The sequence below is a fragment of the Xenopus tropicalis genome, chromosome 3 (assembly GCF_000004195.4).
Source record: "Xenopus tropicalis strain Nigerian chromosome 3, UCB_Xtro_10.0, whole genome shotgun sequence".
In the NCBI taxonomy this organism is placed as follows: domain Eukaryota; kingdom Metazoa; phylum Chordata; class Amphibia; order Anura; family Pipidae; genus Xenopus; species Xenopus tropicalis.
Genome location: NC_030679.2, coordinates 4,575,968 through 4,602,330, shown reverse-complemented (window position 1 = coordinate 4,602,330; position 26,363 = coordinate 4,575,968). Strand labels below are relative to the sequence as shown.

General features: G+C 45.7%; 1 protein-coding gene across 6 annotated transcripts in view; it reads right to left on the bottom strand.

Annotated features, from left to right (window-relative positions):
• scube1 (signal peptide, CUB domain, EGF-like 1) overlaps nucleotides 1–25,414 on the bottom strand; it is a 147,579-nt gene extending 122,165 nt beyond the window's left edge. For 3 of the 6 annotated variants that reach the window (XM_031898495.1, XM_031898496.1, XM_031898498.1), the window contains exons 1-2: nucleotides 25,210–25,414; nucleotides 9,768–9,890 (exon numbers count right to left, since the gene is read on the bottom strand). In XM_031898495.1, coding sequence (XP_031754355.1) covers nucleotides 9,768–9,890; nucleotides 25,210–25,300 — 214 coding nt within the window. In that variant the 5' untranslated portion in view covers nucleotides 25,301–25,414. The remainder of the gene's footprint in view (nucleotides 1–9,767; nucleotides 9,891–25,209) is intronic. The other 3 variants (XM_031898497.1, XM_031898499.1, XM_031898500.1) reach the window with 1 other exon arrangement.
• Between the last annotated feature and the right edge of the window lie 949 nt (nucleotides 25,415–26,363).

The window sequence follows — 26,363 nt, the reverse complement described above, 5'->3', positions numbered from 1 at the left end:
GCAGGGACTGATGGGAATGGGATAGGGACCTTAGATTGTAAGCTCACTGGGGCAGGGACTGATGGGAATGGGATAGGGACCTTAGATTGTAAGCTCACTGGGGCAGGGGCTGATGGGAATGGGATAGGGACCTTAGATTGTAAGCTCACTGGGGCAGGGACTGATGGGAATGATGTATAATCTCTATGTTGCCGCTATATACAGTATATATATAACACAGAGTTGGTACAAGGAGTGAATAGGAGGGAATGGGGCCGGGGAGCTGCTCCGACTTGCAGGCAGGAATCCCTCCCGTTTGCCCAGTGGGCAGATCCGTTTGTTTTGATATCTCACTCGCAATTACAGGAGTTTAAGGCAATTAGTTGAAATGTTAATTAGGGCCGATGTCAGCCTGGTAATTAGCGGGTCAAACTGATGTTGTTCATTAGCCGTTCTCTTGGCCTGAAGGGGAGAACTGATACCTGGACGCAAATCAGTCGCTCTGCTCCGTGCCAGAGAGTAACCGGGCAGGTAACATAGAAACAGCACCGCAGGATTGTGAGTGGGTGGGAATTCACTCAGGAATTCCAGTTTTGGGGGGGGGGTTGTTCATCTCAAACTGTTGGTTACACTAAATGCAAAAATACTGAAATGTCTAAGGGTACAGCTTATTGTGTGCCCAGAGCATTCCTTCTCTGTATATGTGTATTTATACATATGGGTAGGGGGTGCCATAGTGTTTCCCTTAGACAGTACAGTATGGGGGTACAGCTTATTGTGTGCCCAGAGCATTCCTTCTCTGTATATTTGTATTTATACATATGGGTAGGGGTGCCATAGTGTTTCCCTTAGACAGTACAGTATGGGGGTACAGCTTATTGTGTGCCCAGAACATTCCTTCTCTGTATATTTGTATTTATACATATGGGTAGGGGGTGCCATAGTGTTTCCCTTAGACAGTACAGTATGGGGGTACAGCTTATTGTGTGCCCAGAACATTCCCTCTCTGTATATTTGTATTTATACATATGGGTAGGAGGTGCCATAGTGTTTCCCTTAGAAGTACAGTATGGGGGTACAGCTTATTGTGTGCCCAGAACATTCCCTCTCTGTATATTTGTATTTATACATATGGGTAGGGGGTGCCATAGTGTTTCCCTTAGACAGTACAGTATGGGGGTACAGCTTATTGTGTGCCCAGAACATTCCTTCCCTGTATATTTGTATTTATACATATGGGTAGGGGTTGCCATAGTGTTTCCCTTAGACAGTACAGTATGGGGGTACAGCTTATTGTGTGCCCAGAACATTCCTTCTCTGTATATTTGTATTTATACATATGGGTAGGAGGTGCCATAGTGTTTCCCTTAGACAGTACAGTATGGGGGTACAGCTTATTGTGTGCCCAGAACATTCCCTCTCTGTATATTTGTATTTATACATATGGGTAGGGGGTGCCATAGTGTTTCCCTTAGACAGTACAGTATGGGGGTACAGCTTATTGTGTGCCCAGAACATTCCTTCTCTGTATATTTGTATTTATACATATGGGTAGGAGGTGCCATAGTGTTTCCCTTAGACAGTACAGTATGGGGGTACAGCTTATTGTGTGCCCAGAACATTCCCTCTCTGTATATTTGTATTTATACATATGGGTAGGGGGTGCCATAGTGTTTCCCTTAGACAGTACAGTATGGGGGTACAGCTTATTGTGTGCCCAGAACATTCCCTCTCTGTATATTTGTATTTATACATATGGGTAGGGGGTGCCATAGTGTTTCCCTTAGACAGTACAGTATGGGGGTACAGCTTATTGTGTGCCCAGAACATTCCTTCTCTGTATATTTGTATTTATACATATGGGTAGGGGGTGCCATAGTGTTTCCCTTAGACAGTACAGTATGGGGGTACAGCTTATTGTGTGCCCAGAACATTCCTTCTCTGTATATTTGTATTTATACATATGGGTAGGGGGTGCCATAGTGTTTCCCTTAGACAGTACAGTATGGGGGTACAGCTTATTGTGTACCCAGAACATTCCTTCTCTGTATATTTGTATTTATACATATGGGTAGGGGGTGCCATAGTGTTTCCCTTAGACAGTACAGTATGGGGGTACAGCTTATTGTGTGCCCAGAACATTCCTTCTCTGTATATTGCTATTTATACATATAATCAGGATAACGGAACTGTATGTGCTCCGCCCCCACCCAAGCAATGACTTTTGGACCCATAACCACCTCGGTGCAGAAGAGGAGGAGACTGGCGCTGTAAGGACTGTGCGTGGGTTCGGATCATCGAGGCTTCGTTCCAGACTGAGAAGAAAGCGCTGATCCAAAGAATATGGTGTTTGATTATACAAATGGCGGCCATGTCTTCCCCCGGCCGTGCCCAGACGTGTTTATTTTCAGACACCCCCGGGGGCCCCGCCCCACCCATATGGATATTACAATAACGTGTGAGTGCTGAGTGGTGACCGGAGTTATTTCAAATTGACAAACACTCACATGTCCAATGAAAACAAATCTCCGGCCGGTACAGCGGCGACTGGGAGCCCCAGCGAGGAGGGAGAATTCCACACCAGCTCGTCACGGGATCGGCCTTTGAAGCCAGAGTTGCCCGGCACATGCTAAATTGTACTTCAAATATATAAAATGCCCGCAGGAAAAAATCCCATGCTCCCATTGAAAGGAAGGCGTGGGCGGAGCTTAATGGGGTTTAAAGGACAACTATACCCCCAGAATGAATACGTAACCAACAGTTTATATTATATAAAGGGACCTATTAAAGAATCTCCCCAAACTGGAATATATATATCAGTAAATATTGCCCTTTTACATCCTTTCCCTTGAGCCGCCATTTTGTGATGGGCTGTGTGCTCCCTCAGAGATACCTGACAGGAAGTGATGCAGAAACAGGAAATAGTGTGGGAGTAACAGACAGTTTATATCATATAAAGGGACCTATTAAAGAATCTCCCCAAACCGAAATATATATATCAGTAAATATTGCCCTTTTGAATCCTTTCCGCCATTAGTGAAGGGCTGTGTGCTCCCTCAGAGATCAGCTGACAGGAAGTAATGCAGAAACAGGAAGTAGTGTGGGAGCAACAGACAGTTTATATTATATAAAGGGACCTATTAAAGAATCTCCCCAAACTGGAATATATATATCAGTAAATATTGCCCTTGTTGTTGTTATTTTTATTTAATTTAGTTCCTACCCCTTTCCCTTGCCGTTATGATGATAGAGATAATGAGCTCTGTATAAACAAACAGGACGTGCCGTTGTTACAAAAGAGCTTTGAGCGGTTGCGTACATAATCTGATTATCTACAGTTTAAGTAAGCCCCGGCAGGGGGGCAGGTAGTGATGTCACTGGGGCGGCGCCGGTGACATTACGTGTGATCAGTGATTGGCTGATTGCCGTGTCAGTCTAATAGTGGCTAATTTGGAAAACCGGGCATGTAGTTTATAAGATTTGTGATTCTCTAATTAAGATGTTTTTGACCCGGACAGAAAACTGGGCCGCCCAAGTCAAAACCCAATTCTCTACGGACCCTGCTCTCTATTAACAATACCGCGTATCATATAGAATACAGCCAGCCAATGGGCTGCCCCCTGTCAGCCTCCCCTCTTACCCCTTCCCTCCCATTTGTTTCACACACAGAGCACTGGGGACAGGACACCCCCAGCCTAGGGTTGCCCCCTCTCCTACCCGGGAACTCCAGGCAGGAAGGCGGGGCATGATATCACGGGGGCGGGGCTATGATGCAGGGATCAGTAATTTGGCAGACTGTCCGGGTCAAAACCAGACAGGTGGAAACCCTAGTGTCGCTTTAGGTCCGGACCTTGGTGGCCTTGGAATCAGACCCTGTGGTCACTTGGGCGGGGGGGGGGGGGGACAGGGGGGCACCTATAGTTTTCTCAATAGGTACTTTCCTTCTGAGAGAGGGGTCATAGGGTGGAGCGCAGCGTTTCCAATGTGCGCCCCCCCCCCAGCAGCACTTTGTTACGCCCCTCAATACAGCAAACTGCCCCCTGTAACCCCCATATTGCTGCCAGCCGTACCGTAGGGACCCCATTTGTTCCTATGGCCTCCCTGGTGTCCATGGTTACCCGCTGCCCTTTCCTGTATATAGAATATATATATATATACTGTGTTACCTATGGGTTCCGTCCCAGAGCATTTAATGGAGGAAAGCGGATTCCTCGGGTATTTGCACAGTGACTCACAGGTCACAGGGAAGATCAGGCATCTATCGCACATTGATCCATGGGGGTTTATTTACGGGAGCTGCCATGTTGCTGGGGCCCATTTGGCTCCCTGTTTCTAAAGCACACAATCCCATCATTCTCAATGACTAATATTAAAGGGGAAGTTAACCTTAAACTGTGAGGCTCCAGTTTTATTGTTATTGTTACTTTTTATTCCTTTCTATTCAGCCCCTCCCCTATTCATATACCAGCCTCTCATCCCAACTACTCCCTGGTTGCTAAGGTAGCTAGGACCCTAGCAACCAAATAGCTGCTGAACTGAAAATGAAATAATAAAACAACTACCAATAATAAAAAATGAAGACCAATTGCAAATTGTCTCAGAATATCACTCTCTACATCCATAGAACCGGCGATATGGCTAGCTATCTCCGTGCCCCCGTAGCCAGAAGGAGATGTATTAGGCTCTCTAAGCAACACGATACATAATGGCGGCTGGGAAACCTTCTAGAAAGTTCAGCAAAGGATTACGGTCGGGGTTAAAATCACAAGGCAAAATCCCAGCTGTGTTTTATCATCCGGGGAAAAAAAAGGGACTTTAAAGGAAAATACAAAGTGTTTATTTGTAGGGTTTCCTTTCACTTTGTGTTCCTATAAATGTCAGTGGGACAGAGGGGCACAGGGTATTGTTATTACTGGTAAATAAACCCAATAGGGCTGTTCTGCCCCAATAAGGGGTAATTATATCTTAGTTGGGATCAAGTACAGGTACTGTTTTATTATTACAGAGAAAAGGGAATCATTTAACCATGAAATAAACCCAATAGGGCTGTTCTGCCCCCAATAAGGGGTAATTATATCTTAGTTGGGATCAAGTACAGGTACTGTTTTATTATTACAGAGAAAAGGGAATCATTTAACCATGAAATAAACCCAATAGGGCTGTTCTGCCCCAATAAGGGGTAATTATATCTTAGTTGGGATCAAGTACAGGTACTGTTTTATTATTACAGAGAAAAGGGAATCATTTAACCATTAAATAAACCCAATAGGGCTGTTCTGCCCCCAATAAGGGGTAATTATATCTTAGTTGGGATCAAGTACAGGTACTGTTTTATTATTACAGAGAAAAGGGAATCATTTAACCATTAAATAAACCCAATAGGGCTGTTCTGCCCCAATAAGGGGTAATTATATCTTAGTTGGGATCAAGTACAGGTACTGTTTTATTATTACAGAGAAAAGGGAATCATTTAACCATTAAATAAACCCAATAGGGCTGTTCTGCCCCAATAAGGGGTAATTATATCTTGGTTGGGATCAAGTACAGGTACTGTTTTATTATTACAGAGAAAAGGGAATCATTTAACCATGAAATAAACCCAATAGGGCTGTTCTGCCCCAATAAGGGGTAATTATATCTTAGTTGGGATCAAGTACAGGTACTGTTTTATTATTACAGAGAAAAGGGAATCATTTAACCATGAAATAAACCCAATAGGGCTGTTCTGCCCCAATAAGGGGTAATTATATCTTAGTTGGGATCAAGTACAGGTACTGTTTTATTATTACAGAGAAAAAGACAAACAAACACTTGGGGTGTCATTTACAACCCCGGGGGTTGCCCCTTAGTGCTCTTATAAATGCCCTTGTGCCCCCTGGGGTTATTGCGGAGACGCAGCCCCGCCCTGTCTTTACTGCCTGCCCATAGGAGGGCCCCAATGTTGGCTGGGCCACTTTCCGCTCCTTAAAGATGGCCATACATGAGAAGATTTGCTCATTCCAGGTTGCCAAGAAATCAGATTTTTTTCCAATATGGCCACCTAAAGGTGGCTGATATTGGGCTAATTGGATCATTTGGCCCTAGGGCCAAACGATCAAGTTACAATGGCGAGCATAGGTATCATCAGATCGGGGACCGTGTCAACGATCCAATGGAAAATCAAACCTGCCCGACTGAGATGTGCCCAATTGTAGGCCAGATATTGGCCGGGTAGGCCCATCAGGGTGCCCCATACAGGGGCAGATAAGCTAAAATCTGCCTGTGTAAGGCCAGCAAATTATGCCAGGGTCGGACTGGACCAGGAAACCAACCTGGTTGGCCCTGGTTCTCGTGGGCCCCTCCTGATCCCCGCCGGCCCTGCCCTGCTGATCTGCCCCCACCCAATCATGACGAAGATAATGTACTCTCCCTTGGGGGCAATGAGGTTGGGCAGGTGGTGGGAGCCCCTGGGGGGGGGTGTGGGGGCCCCTGGGGGGTGTGGGGACTGTGGCAGAAGCCCCTGTGTCTCCTACACAATTACAACAAGCAGGAAGGTGCCATTTTGTTAGTAAGAAAAACTTTTTTATCACCCCAAAATCTTATGTACGTGCCAGAATGGGGGACCCGATGGCCATGTCCATGCACTGGCTATACCATTAGATGGAGAGGAGGGAGGGGAAAAGTGAGTGCTGAATGGAAAGTGAAAGTAAATATCTGCCCCGCCTCTATGCCTGTGATGTCATGTCTGTCACATGACTCACCGAAACTTGTATATCATAATAAATTAAGTACCCCCTGTTGTAAAATATAAGGATAATAGAAGTCACCTCGGAGTTCCATGACCTTTTCTATGGTCACGGGACTCCTCGGTGGCTTCTAAAATCCTTATATTTTACAACAGGGGGTAATTTATTCACTATATACAGTATACAAAAAAACGCATAAAAGTGCTCAGTTTACAAAGAGAAATGTCTGTTTTTTACTGCGCTGCAGAAGACACGGTGGGTTTGAGTGGAAACGTACGGTGAAGGGACCCATAGCAACGCTGAGAATATGAGGAGATCTCCGGGCTGAACAAAGTGCAAGCTCACTGGCCCACTCTCTCTCTCTCGGGCCCGGCTACTCTCCATAAGGGCAGATTTATTTCTATAGAATGCTACTTACAGTGGATCCCTGGTCTGCGGAGCTCACAATCCATTTTAGCAGAAGCAGATAAAGCAGTTATTCACTGTAGCTCCCTGCAGTAATGGCTGTTACTCACAATGAAATCTGCCCGGCGTGCCCTGCGGGGGGGCAATTAGCCCCATTTGCCCTGATTTGTTTGCTGAGATTTATTCTCTGCGGGGAGAGTTACCTGTGAGGCTTATAGTATTTGTGTAAACAAATCCGTCTGCAAGCAGAGACCAACGACTCAAAGCAACACGGAATTAATCCCGAACTTCCCCTTTAATTTAAAGGAACAGTAACACCAAAAAAAGGAAAGTGTATAAAAGGGAATAACAATATAATGTACTGTTGCCCTGCACTGGTACAGCTGGGGTGTTTGCTGCAGAAACCCTACTGTGTATCCCTGGGGGGGAGTTGTCATAGAATGGCCAATTCTAAGCAACTTTTCAATTGGTCTTCATTATTTATTTCCTATAGATTTTGAATTATTTCCAAACTTCTTCTGACTCTTTGCACCTTTCAAATGGGGGTCACTGACCCCGGCAGCCAAACCCTATTGCTCTGTGAGGCTCCAGTTTTATTGTTATTGTTACTTTTTATTCCTTATCTTTCTATTCAGCCCCTCCCCTATTTATATTACTGTCTTTCATTCAAACCACTCCCTGGTTGCTAAGGTAATTGGAGCCCTAGCAACAGGATAACTGACCCCGGCAGCCAAAACCTATTGCTCTGTGAGGCTCCAGTTATATTGTTATTGTTACTTTTTATTCCTTATCTTTCTATTCAGCCCCTCCCCTATTCATATCCCTGTCTCTCATTCACACCACTCCCTTGTTGCTAAAGTAATTTGGACCCTAGCAACCAAAAACCTATTGCTCTGTGAGGCTCCAGTTTTATTGTTATTGTTACTTTTTATTCCTTATCTTTCTATTCAGGCCCCTCCCCTATTCATATACCTGTCTCTCATTCACACCACTCCCTTGTTGCTAAAGTAATTTGGACCCTAGCAACCAAAAACCTATTGCTCTGTGAGGCTCCAGTTTTATTGTTATTGTTACTTTTTATAACTTGTTTTCCCTCTCCTATTTGTTTACCAGCTTCTCATTCAAACTGCTCCCTGGTTGCTAAGGTCATTTGGACCCTAGCAACCAGATAGCTGCTGAAAATCTGAACTGGAGAGCTGCTGAACAAGAATCAAAATAATTAACCAACGACAAATAATAAAAAACAAAGACCAATCGCAAATTGTCTCAGACTATTACTCTCTACATCTTTGCAGCTAAAATCTCCATCTGTCTTTTTACATTCTCTGCACTGCTGGTTCCGACTCCTGAAGCTAAAGGCAGATCTGGGGGAGAGCTGTTCCAGAGTACAGAAAGGGATAAACAAATGCTGTTTCCAGTTCTGATTATAATTGCGAATAAACGGAATAAAACAAAACACTGTCTTTATTTATGTGTATTGGAGAGTTGCCTGTTCTCTGTCATTATCCATGTTTTTGGCTAGACTTCCCCTTTAAAAGACTTTTTGACCTCTCAGCTAAATAAAATTGTCTCCCTACCCAGCCTAATGCAGCGCTAATTACCCACCGTGAAACGACTTGCACAAGACCCCTACGTACAAACCACAGTTACTTGGTTGCTAGGGTCCAAGTTACCTTAGCAACCAGGAAGCGGGTTCGGATGAGAGACAGGAATAGGAATAGGGGAGGCGCTGAATAGAAAGATAAGGAATAAAAAGTAACAATAACAATAAAACGAGAGCCTCATAGAGCAATAGGTTTTTTGGCTGCCGGGGTCAGTTATCCTGTTGCTAGGGCTCCAAATACCTTAGCAACCACGGAGTGGTTTGAATGAAAGACGGGAATATGAATAGGGGAGGGGCTGAATAGAAAGATAAGGAATAAAAAGTAACAATAACAATAAAACGAGAGCCTCATAGAGCAATAGGTTTTTTGGCTGCCGGAGTCAGTTATCCTGTTGCTAGGGCTCCAAATACCTTAGCAACCACGGAGTGGTTTGCTTAAGAGACTGGAATATGAATAGGGGAGGGGCTGAATAGAAAGATAAGGAATAAAAAGTAACAATAACAATAAAACTGGAGCCTCACAGAGCAATAGGTTTTGGCTGCCGGGGTCAGTGACCCCCCATTGGAAGAAGAAGGCAAATAATTCAAAAACTATAAGAAATAAATAATGAAGACCAATTGAAAAGTTGCTCAGAATTAACTTAAAGGTGGACCGCCCCTTTAATAAACACAGAGGCTTACTGCCAGCTCAGACTGTCACCTCTCCCTATATATATATATATACACTCTATAGCCCCTATAAATAGGAATAGCTGAATGCAAGATCTAAAGGGGGGAGAAGTGGGGGGGTAAGAAGGAACCTCTAGGGGCAGAAAGAAATGGGGGAGAGGGATGGATTAGAGGTGAAGACAATGGGAGATAGGGGGGCCAGGAGCTGGGGGCAGCGCGGGACAATTAGCGGCAGCAGCAGGGGGGCTCCGCAAACAGCAGCTGTAAATCTGGATAAATCGTTTGAGGAATTCAGCTATTTACAAAGATTTAGCAGAGCAAACAAGCAGGCCCCGCCCCCTTACCCCCCCGCTCCCCCCCTTACCCCCCACTCCCCCCCCCCTCACCTTCGCACTGTTTTCCTTCTCCCTTGAAACCCGCTTTGCAGATACATTTGTAGGATTTCGGGGTGTTCTGGCAGATGGCGTCGATGTGGCAGTCGTCCGTCCCCTCGGCGCACTCGTCGCTGTCTGTGGGGCAAAGAACAAGGGGGGGGGTTAATACACTGAGGGGGTAGCAAGCCGGAGCCCCCCTGCTGTTGTGCAACTACAACTCCCACCCCCGAATGTGTGTAAATGAAACTTACCTTCAGGGCGTCGGGGGGAGGGAGATTGGGTCGGACTGGGCCAGCGGGACACCGGGAAAATACCCAATGGGCCCCGCCGTCCCAGAACCAATCCCAGGTACCCCTCTCCCAACAGTGCTCGGGGGATGGGATTGGGTGAGAGGTGGAGGGCGGGGGGGTGGGGCACTGCGGGGGTCCCTTGGGGGTGGGTATGGGGCCCCCAGTCCGACCCTGGCGTGGGGTAACTTACTGACTCTATCAAGGGATCTCAGCAGATTTGATGGGGCCATTTGGGCAAGTTTGGGCAAGTTTGGGCAAGTTCAGACAAGTTGGACCTATGTCTGGGCATGTATCCGACCTCGGGGATCCATTAGGGCCCATTGATCAGTTAGCCTACTGAGAGCGTGATAATCTTTAGGGCCCGATCTGACCAATGGGCCCAACTGAATCCCCGAAGGTCACATCCGTGCTCAAACCATAAGGCAATAAGGTCCAAATGCCCCAAATCTGAGCTTAATAAGCAGCCGGGACCAGATAGCTTGGGCAAGGGGAGTGGCTATAGAGGAAACAGACCCCGCCCCCCTGTAACCCCAGGATCCGTTCCCCTACAGTTCCGCCACTGGGGCAGATAGTATAGGCCGGCACTTTCACTGACAGTTTGTAACAAGGGGGGATATCTTCTGTATTAGGAAGTAAAAACAATCATTTTATGAAATCAGGGTACGTTTCCCCTTTAAAATCTGGCTTCACTTTCTTACACAATCAGACAGGGGCCACATAATCAGATAGGGGCCACATAATCAGATAGGGGCCACATAATCAGATAGGGGGCCACATAATCAGATAGGGGCCACATAATCAGATAGGGGCCACATAATCAGATAGGGGGCCACATAATCAGATAGGGGGCCACATAATCAGATAGGGGGCCACATAATCAGATAGGGGCCACATAATCAGATAGGGGCCACATAATCAGATAGGGGCCACATAATCAGATAGGGGCCACATAATCAGATAGGGGGCCACATAATCAGATAGGGGCCACATAATCAGATAGGGGGCAACATAATCAGATAGGGGGCCACATAATCAGATAGGGGCCACATAATCAGATAGGGGGCCACATAATCAGATAGGGGCCACACAATCAGATAGGGGCCATACAATCAGACAGGGGGCCACATAATCAGATAGGGGCCACACAATCAGATAGGGGCCATACAAACATATAGGTGCCACACAATCAGATAGGGGCCATACAATCAGATAGGGGGCCACACAATCAGATAGGGGCCACACAATCAAATAGGGGCCACACAATCAGATAGGGGCCACACAATCAGATAGGGGGCCACACAATCAGATAGGGGCCACACAATCAGATAGGGGGCCACACAATCAGATAGGGGGCCACACAATCAGATAGGGGCCACACAATCAGATAGGGGGCCACACAAACATATAGGTGCCACACAATCAGATAGGGGCCATACAATCAGATAGGGGCCACACAATCAGATAGGGGCCACACAATCAGATAGGGGCCACACAATCAGATAGGGGGCCACACAATCAGATAGGGGCCACACAATCAGATAGGGGGCCACACAAACATATAGGTGCCACACAATCAGATAGGGGCCATACAATCAGATAGGGGGCCACACAATCAAATAGGGACCATACAATCAGACAGCGGCCATACAATCAGATAGGGGGCCACACAATCAAATAGGGGGCCACACAATCAAATAGGGACCATACAATCAGACAGCGGCCATACAATCAGATAGGGGGCCACACAATCAGATAGGGGGCCACACAAACATATAGGTGCCACACAATCAGATAGGGGCCATACAATCAGATAGGGGGCCACACAATCAAATAGGGACCATACAATCAGACAGCGGCCATACAATCAGATAGGGGGCCACACAATCAGATAGGAGGCAACACAATCAGATAGGGGCCACACAATCAGATAGGGGGCCACACAATCAGATAGGGGGCCACACAATTAGATAGGGGCCACACAATCAGATAGGGGCCACACAATCAGATAGGGGCCACACAATCAAATAGGGGCCACACAATCAGATAGGGGCCATACAATCAGATAGAGGGTCATACAATCAGATAGGGGCCACACAATCAGATAGGGGCCACACAATCAGATAGGGGCCACACAATCACATAGGGGGCCACACAATCAGATAGGGGCCACACTCATTTGGGAACTGTCAGCTCCTGAGAGCCCAGAACCCTGCAGAGGGGGGGGGGTTGTTTTAAAGGGGTAGGTTCACCTTTAAGTTAACTTTTAGTATGTTACAGACTGGCCAATGCTAAGCAACTTTTCAATTGGTCTTCATTATTTATTCCTGATATTCCCGGCAGCCAAACCCTATTGCTCTGTGAGGCTCCAGTTTTATTGTTACTTTGTATTCCTTATCTTTCTATTCCATGTCCTCTCCTATCCATCTATCAGTCTCTCATACAGGTTGCTAAGGTAATGGACCCTAGCAACCAAGTAGCTGCTGCTGAACAAATAGTGAAATACTACAAATAATGAAAAAAATATGACTCTCTCTATTATAAGTTAACCCCAAGGTGAACAACCTCATTAACCGTAAGATTCCCAGAACTCATTAGGTTAATGGGGTCTCAATGGAGCCCTGAGTGGGTCGCTCTCTCCCCGGCCGATGACGCAGTCTCTGACCGCACTGTTTAGCTCTCATGTCCCGCTGTAACCCCTTAGAGCCCAAGGGGAAATAAACACCCGAAATAAAAATAACAGCAAATTGGGGGGGGAAATATCACAATAAAGAACGGTGCCGAATCAGCAGTCTAGGAAAAAAAAAGGGAAGACTAAGGGGTTAAACCCAATGTTCCCCCCCCCCCCCCCACGGGGGGGAATGTGTGGTATTTTACCAATCCGGTGGGGTAACACAACACAGAGCTACGATTCCCACCACCCTGGGAGAATCCAAAGGGTTAATGGGAAGTCAAAAAGCCGCAGCACTGACCCTGTATGAAGTGTAAGCCCCGCCCCCCCCTGGGGGCTGTGGGAAAAAAAAAAAGAAGTGACCCCCGGGGCTATTGATGAATGCCTGTAGGTCAATATTGAAGTTTTAGCTTGTCGGAAAATACACTTTTAATTGTCCACCCTCTGGCATAGGGAGAGAAAAGCACCCACCATGCATAGGGAGAGAAAAGCCCCCCCCCCAGGCATAGGGAGAGAGGAGCCCCCCGACCCCGGGGGGAGAAGATTATACGCTAAATAAATAATCAAAAATTGGAAGAAAAGAAAATAATACAATTATGTCTTTTTTCTCGCGGGGCAATTACAATTAGCAGATTGCAGGAAAAGGTCAGTAACGAAGAGCAGGGCATCATGGGAAATTGGCATTTGTTTCCCTATTTTCATACATAATTGATAAAGAAAGGAAAGTGAAGGGTATAAAGGCCCCCGTCGGGCAGGGAAGAGATGCAAAAGTGCCCCCCCCCGGTGCCAGTCACATCGGATTTAGTGGGGAGAGTGGTGATTTGGGCCTGGGGGGGGGCAATGAAATCCCAGTTGGGAAATGTCACCCCCAGGATGGGGATGGGGGGGGGGCAAGTGACAGACGTTGGGGGGGGGTATGTACAGCCACACGTGTAGCACAATGTCACGGGGGGGGGCAAGGGGGGAAATAAGAAGTTTCCATTAACTTCACTGTCAGCCTATAGGGAGGCGCTCTGGGCGGGACCTATTTATAGAGAGGAGTCCGACAGCATCAAATCAAGGCCCGGCTGATTGGACAAGGCATTGCCGCCATTGGGCACAGGGCAAACAGGCAGGGAGGGGGCACAAACGGGGGGGGCTTCTATAACATGAACCACTAAATGCCAGTCTCTTTGCCCTACACCAGTTACCTCACATACACCAGTGCCCCCAACCTGGGCCAGTACATTCCATCTCCCTGAAAACCAGTCCTGTTCCCATATGACAGTACATTAAACGCTCATTTAAACCAGTTATTTTCCCATTAGCCAGTCCCATTCATAGTACAAGTCACTTTCACATTAGCCGGTCCCATTCATAGTACAAGTCAATTTCACATTAGCCAGTCCTATTTATAGTACAAGTCACTTTCCCATTAGCCAGTCCCATTTATAGTACAAGTCACTTTCAAACAAGCCAGTACCATTTACTGTACAGTGCAAGTCACTTTCACATTAGCCAGTCCCATTTATAGTACAAGTCACTTTCCCATAAGCCAGTCCCATTCATAGTACAAGTCACTTTTACATTAGTCAGTCCCATTCATAGTACAAGTCACTTTCACATTAGCCGGTCCCATTTATAGTACAAGTCACTTTCCCAATAGCCAGTCCCATTCATAGTACAAGTCACTTTCCCATTAGCCGGTCCCATTTATAGTACAAGTCACTTTCACATTAGCCGGTTCCATTTATAGTACAAGTCACTTTCACATTAGCCGGTTCCATTTATAGTACAAGTCACTTTCACATTAGCCGGTCCCTTTCATAGTACAAGTCACTTTCACATTAGCCGGTCCCATTTATAGTACAAGTCACTTTCCCATTAGCCGGTTCCATTTATAGTACAAGTCACTTTCACATTAGCCGGTCCCATTCATAGTACAAGTCACTTTCACATTAGCCGGTTCCATTTATAGTACAAGTCACTTTCACATTAGCCGGTCCCTTTCATAGTACAAGTCACTTTCACATTAGCCGGTTCCATTTATAGTACAAGTCACTTTCACATTAGCCGGTCCCATTCATAGTACAAGTCACTTTCACATTAGCCGGTTCCATTCATAGTACAAGTCACTTTCACATTAGCCGGTTCCATTCATAGTACAAGTCACTTTCACATTAGCCGGTTCCATTCATAGTACAAGTCACTTTCACATTAGTCAGTCCCATTCATAGTACAAGTCACTTTAACATTAGCTGGTCCCATTTATAGTACAAGTCACTTTCAAACAAACCAGTACCATTTACTGTATAGTGCAAGTCACTTTCACATTAGCCAGTCCCATTTATAGTACAAGTCACTTTCACATTAGCCAGTCCCATTTATAGTACAAGTCACTTTAAAACAAGCCAGTCCCATTCATAGTACAAGTTACTTTCACACAAGGCAGTCCCATTCATACTACAAGTCACTTTCACATTAGCCAGTCCCATTTATAGCAAAAATCACTTTCACACAAGCCAGTCCTATTCATAGTACAAGTCACTTTCACACAAGCCAGTCCCATTCATAGTACAAGTCACTTTCACATTAGCCAATTCCATTCATAGTACAAGTCACTTTCACATTAGCCGGTGCCATTCATAGTACAAATCACTTTCACATTATCCAGTCCCATTCATAGTACAAGTCACTTTCACATTAGCCGGTGCCATTCATAGTACAAGTCACTTTCACATTATCCAGTCCCATTCATAGTACAAGTCACTTTAACATTAGCCGGTCCCATTCATAGTACAAGTCACTTTCACATTAACCGGTCCCATTTATAGTACAAGTCACTTTCACACAAGCCATTCCCATTTATAGTACAAGTCACTTTCACACAAGCCAGTCCCATTCATAGTACAAGTCACTTTCACATTAGTCACTATTTTTCATAGTACAACATACAAGTCACTTTCATACAAGCCGGTCCCATTCATAGTACAAGTCACTTTCACATTAGTCAGCCCCATTCATAGTACAAGTCACTTTCACATTAGCCAGTCTCATTCATAGTACAATTCACTTTCAAATTAGTCGGTCCCATTCATAGTACAAGTCACTTTCACATTAGTCAGCCCCATTCATAGTACAAGTCACTTTCACATTAGCCAGTCCCATTCATAGTACAATTCACTTTCAAATTAGCCGGTCCCATTTATAGTACAAGTCACTTTCACATTAGCCGGTCCCATTTATAGTACAGGTCACTTTCACACAAGCCAGTCCCATTCATAGTACAAGTCACTTTCACTTTAGTCAGTCCCATTCATAGTACAAGTCACTTTCACATTAGCCGGTCCCATTCATAGTACGTCACTTTCACATTAGCCGGTGCCATTCATAGTACAAGTCACTTTCACATTAGCCGGTGCCATTCATAGTACAAGTCACTTTCACATTAGTCAGTCCTATTCATAGTACAAGTCACTTTCACATTAGTCCCTATTATTCATAGTAGAACATTCAAGTCACTTTCATACAAGCCGGTCCCATTCATAGTACAAGTCACTTTCACATTAGCCAGTCCAATTCATAGTACAAGTCACTTTCACATTAGCCGGTCCCATTCATAGTACAAGTCACTTTCACATTAGCCAGTCCCATTCATAGTAAAAGTCACTTTCACATTAGCTGGTCCTATTCATAGTACAAGTCACTTTCACATTAGCCGGTGCCATTCATAGTACAAGTCACTTTCACATTAGCCGGTCCCATTCATAGTACAAGTCACTTTCACATTAGCCGGTGCCATTCATAGTACAAGTCACTTTCACATTAGCCAGTCCCATTCATAGTACAAGTCACTTTCACATTAGTCAGTCCTATTCATAGTACAAGTCACTTTCACATTAGCCAGTGCAATTCATAGTACAAGTCACTTTCACATTAGCCAGTCCTATTCATAGTACAAGTCACTTTCACATTAGCCGGTCCCATTCATAGTACAAGTCACTTTCACATTAGCCGGTCCCATTCATAGTACAAGTCACTTTCACATTAGCCAGTCCTATTCATAGTACAAGTCACTTTCACATTAGCCGGTGCCATTCATAGTACAAGTCACTTTCACATTAGTCAGTCCTATTCATAGTACAAGTCACTTTTACATTAGCCGGTGCCATTCACAGTACAAGTCACTTTCACATTAGCCAGTCCTATTCATAGTACAAGTCACTTTCACATTAGCCGGTGCCATTCATAGTACAAGTCACTTTCACATTAGTCAGTCCTATTCATAGTACAAGTCACTTTTACATTAGCCGGTGCAATTCACAGTACAAGTCACTTTCACATTAGCCAGTCCTATTCATAGTACAAGTCACTTTCACATTAGCCAGTCCTATTCATAGTACAAGTCACTTTCACATTAGCCAGTCCTATTCATAGTACAAGTCACTTTCACATTAGCCGGTCCGATTCATAGTACGTCACTTTCACATTAGCCGGTGCCATTCATAGTACAAGTCACTTTCACATTAGCCAGTCCCATTCATAGTACAAGTCACTTTCACATTAGCCGGTGCCATTCACAGTACAAGTCACTTTCACATTAGTCAGTCCTATTCATAGTACAAGTCACTTTCACATTAGTCCCTATTATTCATAGTACAACATTCAAGTCACTTTCATACAAGCCGGTCCCATTCATAGTACAAGTCACTTTCACATTAGCCGGTTCCATTCATAGTACAAGTCACTTTTACATTAGCCGGTCCCATTTATAGTACAGGTCACTTTCACACAAGCCAGTCCCATTCATAGTACAAGTCACTTTCACATTAGTCACTACTATTCATAGTACAACATACAAGTCCCTAATATACAAGCTGGTCCCATTCATAGTACAACTCACACTTTCACACAAGCCAGTCCCATTCATGGTACAAGTCACTTTCACATTAGTCAGTCCCATTCATAGTACAAGTCACTTTCACATTAGCCGGTGCCATTCATAGTACAAGTCACTTTCACATTAGCCGGTGCCATTCATAGTACAAGTTACTTTCACATTAGTCAGTCCTATTCATAGTAGAAGTCACTTTCACATTAGTCACTATTATTCATAGTACAACATTCAAGTCACTTTCATACAAACCGGTCCCATTCATAGTACAAGTCACTTTCACATTAGCCAGTCCCATTCATAGTACAAGTCACTTTCACATTAGCCGGTCCCATTCATAGTACAAGTCACTTTCACATTAGTCACTACTATTCATAGTACAACATACAAGTCACTTTCATACAAGCAGGTCCCATTCATAGTACAACTCACACTTTCACACAAGCCAGTCCCATTCATGATACAAGTCACTTTCACATTAGTCAGTCCCATTCATAGTACAAATCACTTTCACATTAGCCGGTCCCATTCATAGTACAAGTCACTTTCACATTAGCCGGTACCATTCATAGTACAAGTCACTTTCACATTAGCCGGTGCCATTCATAGTACAAGTCACTTTCACATTAGCCGTGCCATTCATAGTACAAGTCACTTTCACATTAGCTGTCCCATTTATAGTACAAGTCACTTTCACACAAGCCAGTCCCATTCATAGTACAAGTCACTTTCACATTAGTCACTATTATTCATAGTACAACATTCAAGTCACTTTCATACAAGCCGTTCCCATTTATAGTACAAGTCACTTTCACACAAGCCGGCCCCATTCATAGTACAAGTCACTTTCACATTAGCCGGTGCCATTCATAGTACAAGTCACTTTCACATTAGCCGATCCCATTCATAGTACAAGTCACTTTCACATTAGCCGGTCCCATTCATAGTACAAGTCACTTTCACATTAGCCAGTCCCATTCATAGTACAAGTCACTTTCACATTAGTCACTACTATTCATAGTACAACATACAAGTCACTTTCATACAAGCAGGTCCCATTCATAGTACAACTCACACTTTCACACAAGCCAGTCCCATTCATGGTACAAGTCACTTTCACATTAGTCAGTCCTATTCATAGTACAAGTCACTTTCACATTAGCCGGTCCCATTCATAGTACAAGTCACTTTCCCATTAGCCGGTCCCATTCATAGTACAAGTCACTTTCACATTAGCCGGTGCCATTCATAGTACAAGTCCCTTTCACATTAGCCGGTGCCATTCATAGTACAAGTCACTTTCACATTAGCCGGTCCCATTCATAGTACAAGTCACTTTCACATTAGCCGATGCCATTCATAGTACAAGTCACTTTCACATTAGCCGGTCCCATTCATAGTACAAGTCACTTTCACATTAGTCAGTCCCATTCATAGTACAAGTCACTTTCACATTAGTCAGTCCCATTCATAGTACAAGTCACTTCACATTAGCCGGTCCCATTTATAGTACAAGTCACTTTCACATTAGCCGGTCCCATTCATAGTACAAGTCACTTTCACATTAGCCGTGCCATTCATAGTACAAGTCACTTTCACATTAGCTGGTCCCATTTATAGTACAAGTCACTTTCACATTAGCCAGTCCCATTCATAGTACAAGTCACTTTCACATTAGTCAGTCCCATTCATAGTACAAGTCACTTTCACATTAGCCGGTCCCATTCATAGTACAAGTCACTTTCACATTAGCCGGTCCCATTCATAGTACAAGTCACTTTCACATTAGCCGGTCCCATTCATAGTACAAGTCACTTTCACATTAGCCGGTGCCATTCATAGTACAAGTCACTTTCACATTAGCCGGTGCCATTCATAGTACAAGTCACTTTCACATTAGCCATGCCATTCATAGTACAAGTCACTTTCACATTAGCTGGTCCCATTTATAGTACAAGTCACTTTCACATTAGCCGTGCCATTCATAGTACAAGTCACTTTCACATTAGCCGTGCCATTCATAGTACAAGTCACTTTCACATTTGCCAGTCCCATTTATAGTACAAGTCACTTTCACATTAGCCGTGCCATTCATAGTACAAGTCACTTTCACATTAGCCGGTCCCATTCATAGTACAAGTCAATTTCACATTAGCTGGTTCCATTTATAGTACAAGTCACTTTCACATTAGCCGTGCCATTCATAGTACAAGTCACTTCACATTTGCCAGTCCCATTTATAGTACAAGTCACTTTTACATTAGCCGGTGCCATTCATAGTACAAGTCACTTTCACATTAGCCGGTCCCATTCATAGTACAAGTCACTTCACATTTGCCAGTCCCATTTATAGTACAAGTCACTTTTACATTAGCCGGTGCCATTCATAGTACAAGTCACTTTCACATTAGCCGGTCCCATTCATAGTACAAGTCACTTCACATTTGCCAGTCCCATTTATAGTACAAGTCACTTTTACATTAGCCGGTGCCATTCATAGTACAAGTCACTTTCACATTAGCCGGTCAAATTTATATTACAAGTCATTTTCACATTAGCCGGTCCCATTCATAGTACAAGTCACTTTCACATTAGCCGGTGCCATTTATAGTTCAAGTCACTTTCACATTAGCCGGTGCCATTCATAGTACAAGTCACTTTCACATTAGCCGGTGCCATTTATAGTACAAGTCACTTTCACATTAGCCGTCCCATTCATAGTACAAGTCACTTTCACATTAGCCGGTGCCATTCATAGTACAAGTCACTTTCACATTAGCCGGTGCCATTTATAGTACAAGTCACTTTCACATTAGCCGGTGCCATTTATAGTACAAGTCACTTTCACATTAGCCGGTGCCATTCATAGTACAAGTCACTTTCACATTTGCCAGTCCCACTTCAAGTCATTTTCCCCCGGGGGAAACCCATTCACTGTTCGGCTTTCCCCTGGGCGCTAAGGCAGGTTAATCGTCTTCTGATCCTTCCGTGTGTGACTGTGACAGGGGCCTTAGAATGTAAGCTCTGCTGGTGCAGGGATGGATAGGAAATGTGCCGGCTCTGTATAAACAACAGATAATAATAACAAGTCGCTCTCACATGACCCAGCGACAGTCACTTTAACAAGAGCCAGTGGGATCAATTACAGATCACTTTCCCATAAGCCAGTCCCACTTGTGGGATCAATTACGGATCACTTTTCCATAAGCCAGTCCCACTTGTGGGATCAATTACGGATCACTTTTCCATAAGTCAGTCCCACTTGTGTGATCAGTTACGTATTATCCATACGCCAGTCCATTACGTAGAACCCAGTATAAACCGCTTCCATGCGATCCAGTCCCATTCACAGGGAAATCCATTAAAACACTTTTCACATGAGCCGGTCCCTTTTAAAGGACCCCTTTACAAACGTCCGTCTCTAGGGGCAGTTTCCATAAGCCAGCAGCCCCTTTTCCCATTAAAGCAGCCCCCTGAGTTAGTGGCTTTCCCTCTAGCCAGTCCCTTGCCCCCTGATATAAGCCAGTCCTTTGCCCACAGATATAAGCCAGTCCTTTGCCCACAGATATAAGCCAGTCCTTTGCCCACAGATATAAGCCAGTCCTTTGCCCACAGATATAAGCCAGTCCCTTGCCCACAGATATAAGCCAGTCCCTTGCCCACAGATATAAGCCAGTCCCACAGATATAAGCCAGTCCCTTGCCCACAGATATAAGCCAGTCCTTTGCCCACAGATATAAGCCAGTCCCACAGATATAAGCCAGTCCCTTGCCCACAGATATAAGCCAGTCCCAAAGATATAAGCCAGTCCCTTGCCCACAGATATAAGCCAGTCCCTTGCCCACAGATATAAGCCAGTCCTTTGCCCACAGATATAAGCCAGTCCCACAGATATAAGCCAGTCCCACAGATATAAGCCAGTCCCTTGCCCACAAATATAAGCCAGTCCCTTGCCCACAGACATAAGCCAGTCCCACAGATATAAGCCAGTCCTTTGCCCACAGATATAAGCCAGTCCCACAGATATAAGCCAGTCCTTTGCCCACAGATATAAACCAGTCTCTTGCCCACAGATATAAGCCAGTCCCTTGCCCACAGATATAAGCCAGTCCCTTGCCCACAGATATAAGCCAGTCCTTTGCCCACAGATATAAGCCAGTCCCTTGCCCACAGATATAAGCCAGTCCCACAGATATAAGCCAGTCCCACAGATATAAGCCAGTCCCACAGATATAAGCCAGTCCCTTGCCCACAGATATAAGCCAGTCCCACAGATATAAGCCAGTCCCACAGATATAAGCCAGTCCCTTGCCCACAGATATAAGCCAGTCCTTTGCCCACAGATATAAGCCAGTCCCTTGCCCACAGATATAAGCCAGTCCCTTGCCCACAGATATAAGCCAGTCCCACAGATATAAGCCAGTCCCACAGATATAAGCCAGTCCCTTGCCCACAGATATAAGCCAGTCCCCTTGCCCACAGATATAAGCCAGTCCCTTGCCCACAGATATAAGCCAGTCCCTTGCCCACAGATATAAGCCAGTCCTTTGCCCACAGATATAAGCCAGTCCCTTGCCCACAGATATAAGCCAGTCCCACAGATATAAGCCAGTCCCTTGCCCACAGATATAAGCCAGTCCCACAGATATAAGCCAGTCCCACAGATATAAGCCAGTCCTTTGCCCACAGATATAAGCCAGTCCCTTGGCCACAGATATAAGCCAGTCCCACAGATATAAGCCAGTCCCTTGCCCACAGATATAAGCCAGTCCCCTTGCCCACAGATATAAGCCAGTCCCTTGCCCACAGATATAAGCCAGTCCTTTGCCCACAGATATAAGCCAGTCCCTTGGCCACAGATATAAGCCAGTCCCACAGATATAAGCCAGTCCCTTGGCCACAGATATAAGCCAGTCCCACAGATATAAGCCAGTCCCACAGATATAAGCCAGTCCCACAGATATAAGCCAGTCCCTTGGCCACAGATATAAGCCAGTCCCACAGATATAAGCCAGTCCCTTGCCCACAGATATAAGCCAGTCCCCTTGCCCACAGATATAAGCCAGTCCCTTGCCCACAGATATAAGCCAGTCCTTTGCCCACAGATATAAGCCAGTCCCTTGGCCACAGATATAAGCCAGTCCCACAGATATAAGCCAGTCCCTTGCCCACAGATATAAGCCAGTCCCACAGATATAAGCCAGTCCCACAGATATAAGCCAGTCCCTTGCCCACAGATATAAGCCAGTCCCTTGCCCACAGATATAAGCCAGTCCCACAGATATAAGCCAGTCCCTTGCCCACAGATATAAGCCAGTCCTTTGCCCACAGATATAAGCCAGTCCCTTGCCCACAGATATAAGCCAGTCCCACAGATATAAGCCAGTCCCACAGATATAAGCCAGTCCCACAGATATAAGCCAGTCCCACAGATATAAGCCAGTCCCACAGATATAAGCCAGTCCCTTGCCCATAGATATAAGCCAGTCCTTTACCCACAGATATAAGCCAGTCCCCTTGCCCACAGATATAAGCCAGTCCTTTGCCCACAGATATAAGCCAGTCCCACAGATATAAGCCAGTCCCACAGATATAAGCCAGTCCCTTGCCCACAGATATAAGCCAGTCCCTTGCCCACAGATATAAGCCAGTCCCCTTGCCCACAGATATAAGCCAGTCCCTTGCCCACAGATATAAGCCAGTCCCACAGATATAAGCCAGTCCCTTGCCCACAGATATAAGCCAGTCCCACAGATATAAGCCAGTCCCACAGATATAAGCCAGTCCCTTGCCCACAGATATAAGCCAGTCCTTTACCCACAGATATAAGCCAGTCCCCTTGCCCACAGATATAAGCCAGTCCTTTACCCACAGATATAAGCCAGTCCCCTTGCCCACAGATATAAGCCAGTCCCTTGCCCACAGATATAAGCCAGTCCCTTGCCCACAGATATAAGCCAGTCCCCTTGCCCACAGATATAAGCCAGTCCCTTGCCCACAGATATAAGCCAGTCCCTTGCCCACAGATATAAGCCAGTCCCTTGCCCACAGATATAAGCCAGTCCCTTGCCCACAGATATAAGCCAGTCCCTTGCCCACAGATATAAGCCAGTCCCCTTGCCCACAGATATAAGCCAGTCCCTTGCCCACAGATATAAGCCAGTCCCACAGATATAAGCCAGTCCAACAGATATAAGCCAGTCCCACAGATATAAGCCAGTCCCTTGCCCACAGATATAAGCCAGTCCTTTACCCACAGATATAAGCCAGTCCCCTTGCCCACAGATATAAGCCAGTCCTTTACCCACAGATATAAGCCAGTCCCCTTGCCCACAGATATAAGCCAGTCCCTTGCCCACAGATATAAGCCAGTCCTTTGCCCACAGATATAAGCCAGTCCCTTGCCCACAGATATAAGCCAGTCCCTTGCCCACAGATATAAGCCAGTCCCACACATATAAGCCAGTCCTTTGCCCACAGATATAAGCCAGTCCCTTGCCCACAGATATAAGCCAGTCCCCTTGCCCACAGATATAAGCCAGTCCCCTTGCCCACAGATATAAGCCAGTCCCTTGCCCACAGATAAAAGCCAGTCCCTTGCCCACAGATATAAGCCAGTCCCTTGCCCACAGATATAAGCCAGTCCCCTTGCCCACAGATATAAGCCAGTCCCTTGCCCACAGATATAAGCCAGTCCCCTTGCCCACAGATATAAGCCAGTCCCTTGCCCACAGATATAAGCCAGTCCCTTGCCCACAGATAAAAGCCAGTCCCTTGCCCACAGATAAAAGCCAGTCCCTTGCCCACAGATATAAGCCAGTCCCTTGCCCACAGATATAAGCCAGTCCCCTTGCCCACAGATATAAGCCAGTCCCTTGCCCACAGATATAAGCCAGTCCCTTGCCCACAGATAAAAGCCAGTCCCTTGCCCACAGATAAAAGCCAGTCCCTTGCCCACAGATAAAAGCCAGTCCCTTGTCCACAGATATAAGCCAGTCCCTTGCCCACAGATATAAGCCAGTCCCCTTGCCCACAGATATAAGCCAGTCCCTTGTCCACAGATATAAGCCAGTCCCTTGCCCACAGATATATGCCAGTCCCCTTGCCCACAGATAAAAGCCAGTCCTACAAATATACGCCAGTCCCTTGCCCACAGATATAAGCCAGTCCCACAGATATAAGCCAGTCCCTTGCCCACAGATATATGCCAGTCCCCTTGCCCACAGATAAAAGCCAGTCCCTTGCCCACAGATATAAGCCAGTCCTACAAATATACGCCAGTCCTTTGCCCACAGATATAAGCCAGTCCCACAGATATAAGCCAGTCCTACAAATATACGCCAGTCCCTTGCCCACAGATATAAGCCAGTCCCCTTGCCCACAGATATAAGCCAGTCCCTTGCCCACAGATATAAGCCAGTCCCCTTGCCCACAGATATAAGCCAGTCCCTTGCCCACAGATATAAGCCAGTCCCCTTGCCCACAGATATAAGCCAGTCCTTGCCTCTCATACAGAGCCAAACCCATTTGGATCAGCCGGTCCCATTCCCTGGGAGCTATTTCAGGGCAAATCTCCCCTCCCAGCTTGATGGGAAAAGTTTCTCCCCCATGGGTGCTCCTTACCTGGGAGTCCTGCGCTTCCTGCCAGGGTGGTGCCCCAGTGGAGCAGCCGGAGGGCCAGACACAGGTAGAGGGACAGACAGACAGAGCCCATGGCAGTACAACCCAAAGCAGCCTCCTGGGGTAAGAGCTACACACAGTACTGCCCAGCAGTGTGCGGCTAAGCCTGACCGACTGACAGCCCCCAAACCATTGGCTGTGGAACAGGAGAGAGGGAGGGGCCCCAGCTGGATCGGCCAATTCCCACTTTTCCCAAAGCCCCTCCTTTGGGTCTTGTTCCCAAATGCAAACTGCTAAATACAGGGAGAAACAGGCTTTTCTTCCATTCAGGTTACAGCCCCCCCCCCCTCTCTATATATATATATGTGTGTGTGTGTATGGAGAGGTGACAGTCAGGGCTGGCAGTCAGCACATATGGGCTCTGTGCTTTTAAGCCCTGTGTTTGCTCATTAGAGTTGGGGGCAAAATAAAGTTTCTCTGTGGGACCAGTAAACCGGCTGTGGGGGCTAAATGCTGGGAATAAGTTGGGGGGGGGGGAGGGGCGGAGCTTGGTTTGCACATGGGGGTCTTGTGTCATTTCCCAGTGGGTAATTAGCCCTGAATTAGCCTGGGTCAAAAAGGGGCTTTTTTTTAAAGACATTAAAGGGGAACTAAAGCCAAATAAAAATTAGATTCATGAGCAACTCTCCCATATAAAAAAAAAGTTCTTTAATGATTTTACTTTTTGTTGGGCGGCTCTGCAGTTTCGAATTTCAGCCGCTATCTGGTTGCTAGGGTCCAACTGACCCTAGTAACCAAGGAATGGTTGATTAGAGAGACTGGTATATATGAATAGGAGAGGAAGATAAGGAATAAAAATGGCAGAAGAAGGAACAAACTATAAAAGATAAAAAAAAATGAAGACCAATTGCAAAGTTGCTTAGAACTGGCCTTAAAGCTGAACCCACCCCTTTAAATCAAATGTAGTTATTTGCAAATATAAGAACAAAACAGTGTTTGTTTAACCCTTTCTGACCCTTAAAGCAACAGCCCTGCTCCAGATCCGCTTCAGCTCAATTCCGCGGGATTGTTTCAGGAGTCGGAACCAGCAGTGCAGAGAGGGGAAAGGGACAGACACAGTGACAGTTACACATAACTATAAACCCAGTGAGAATGAG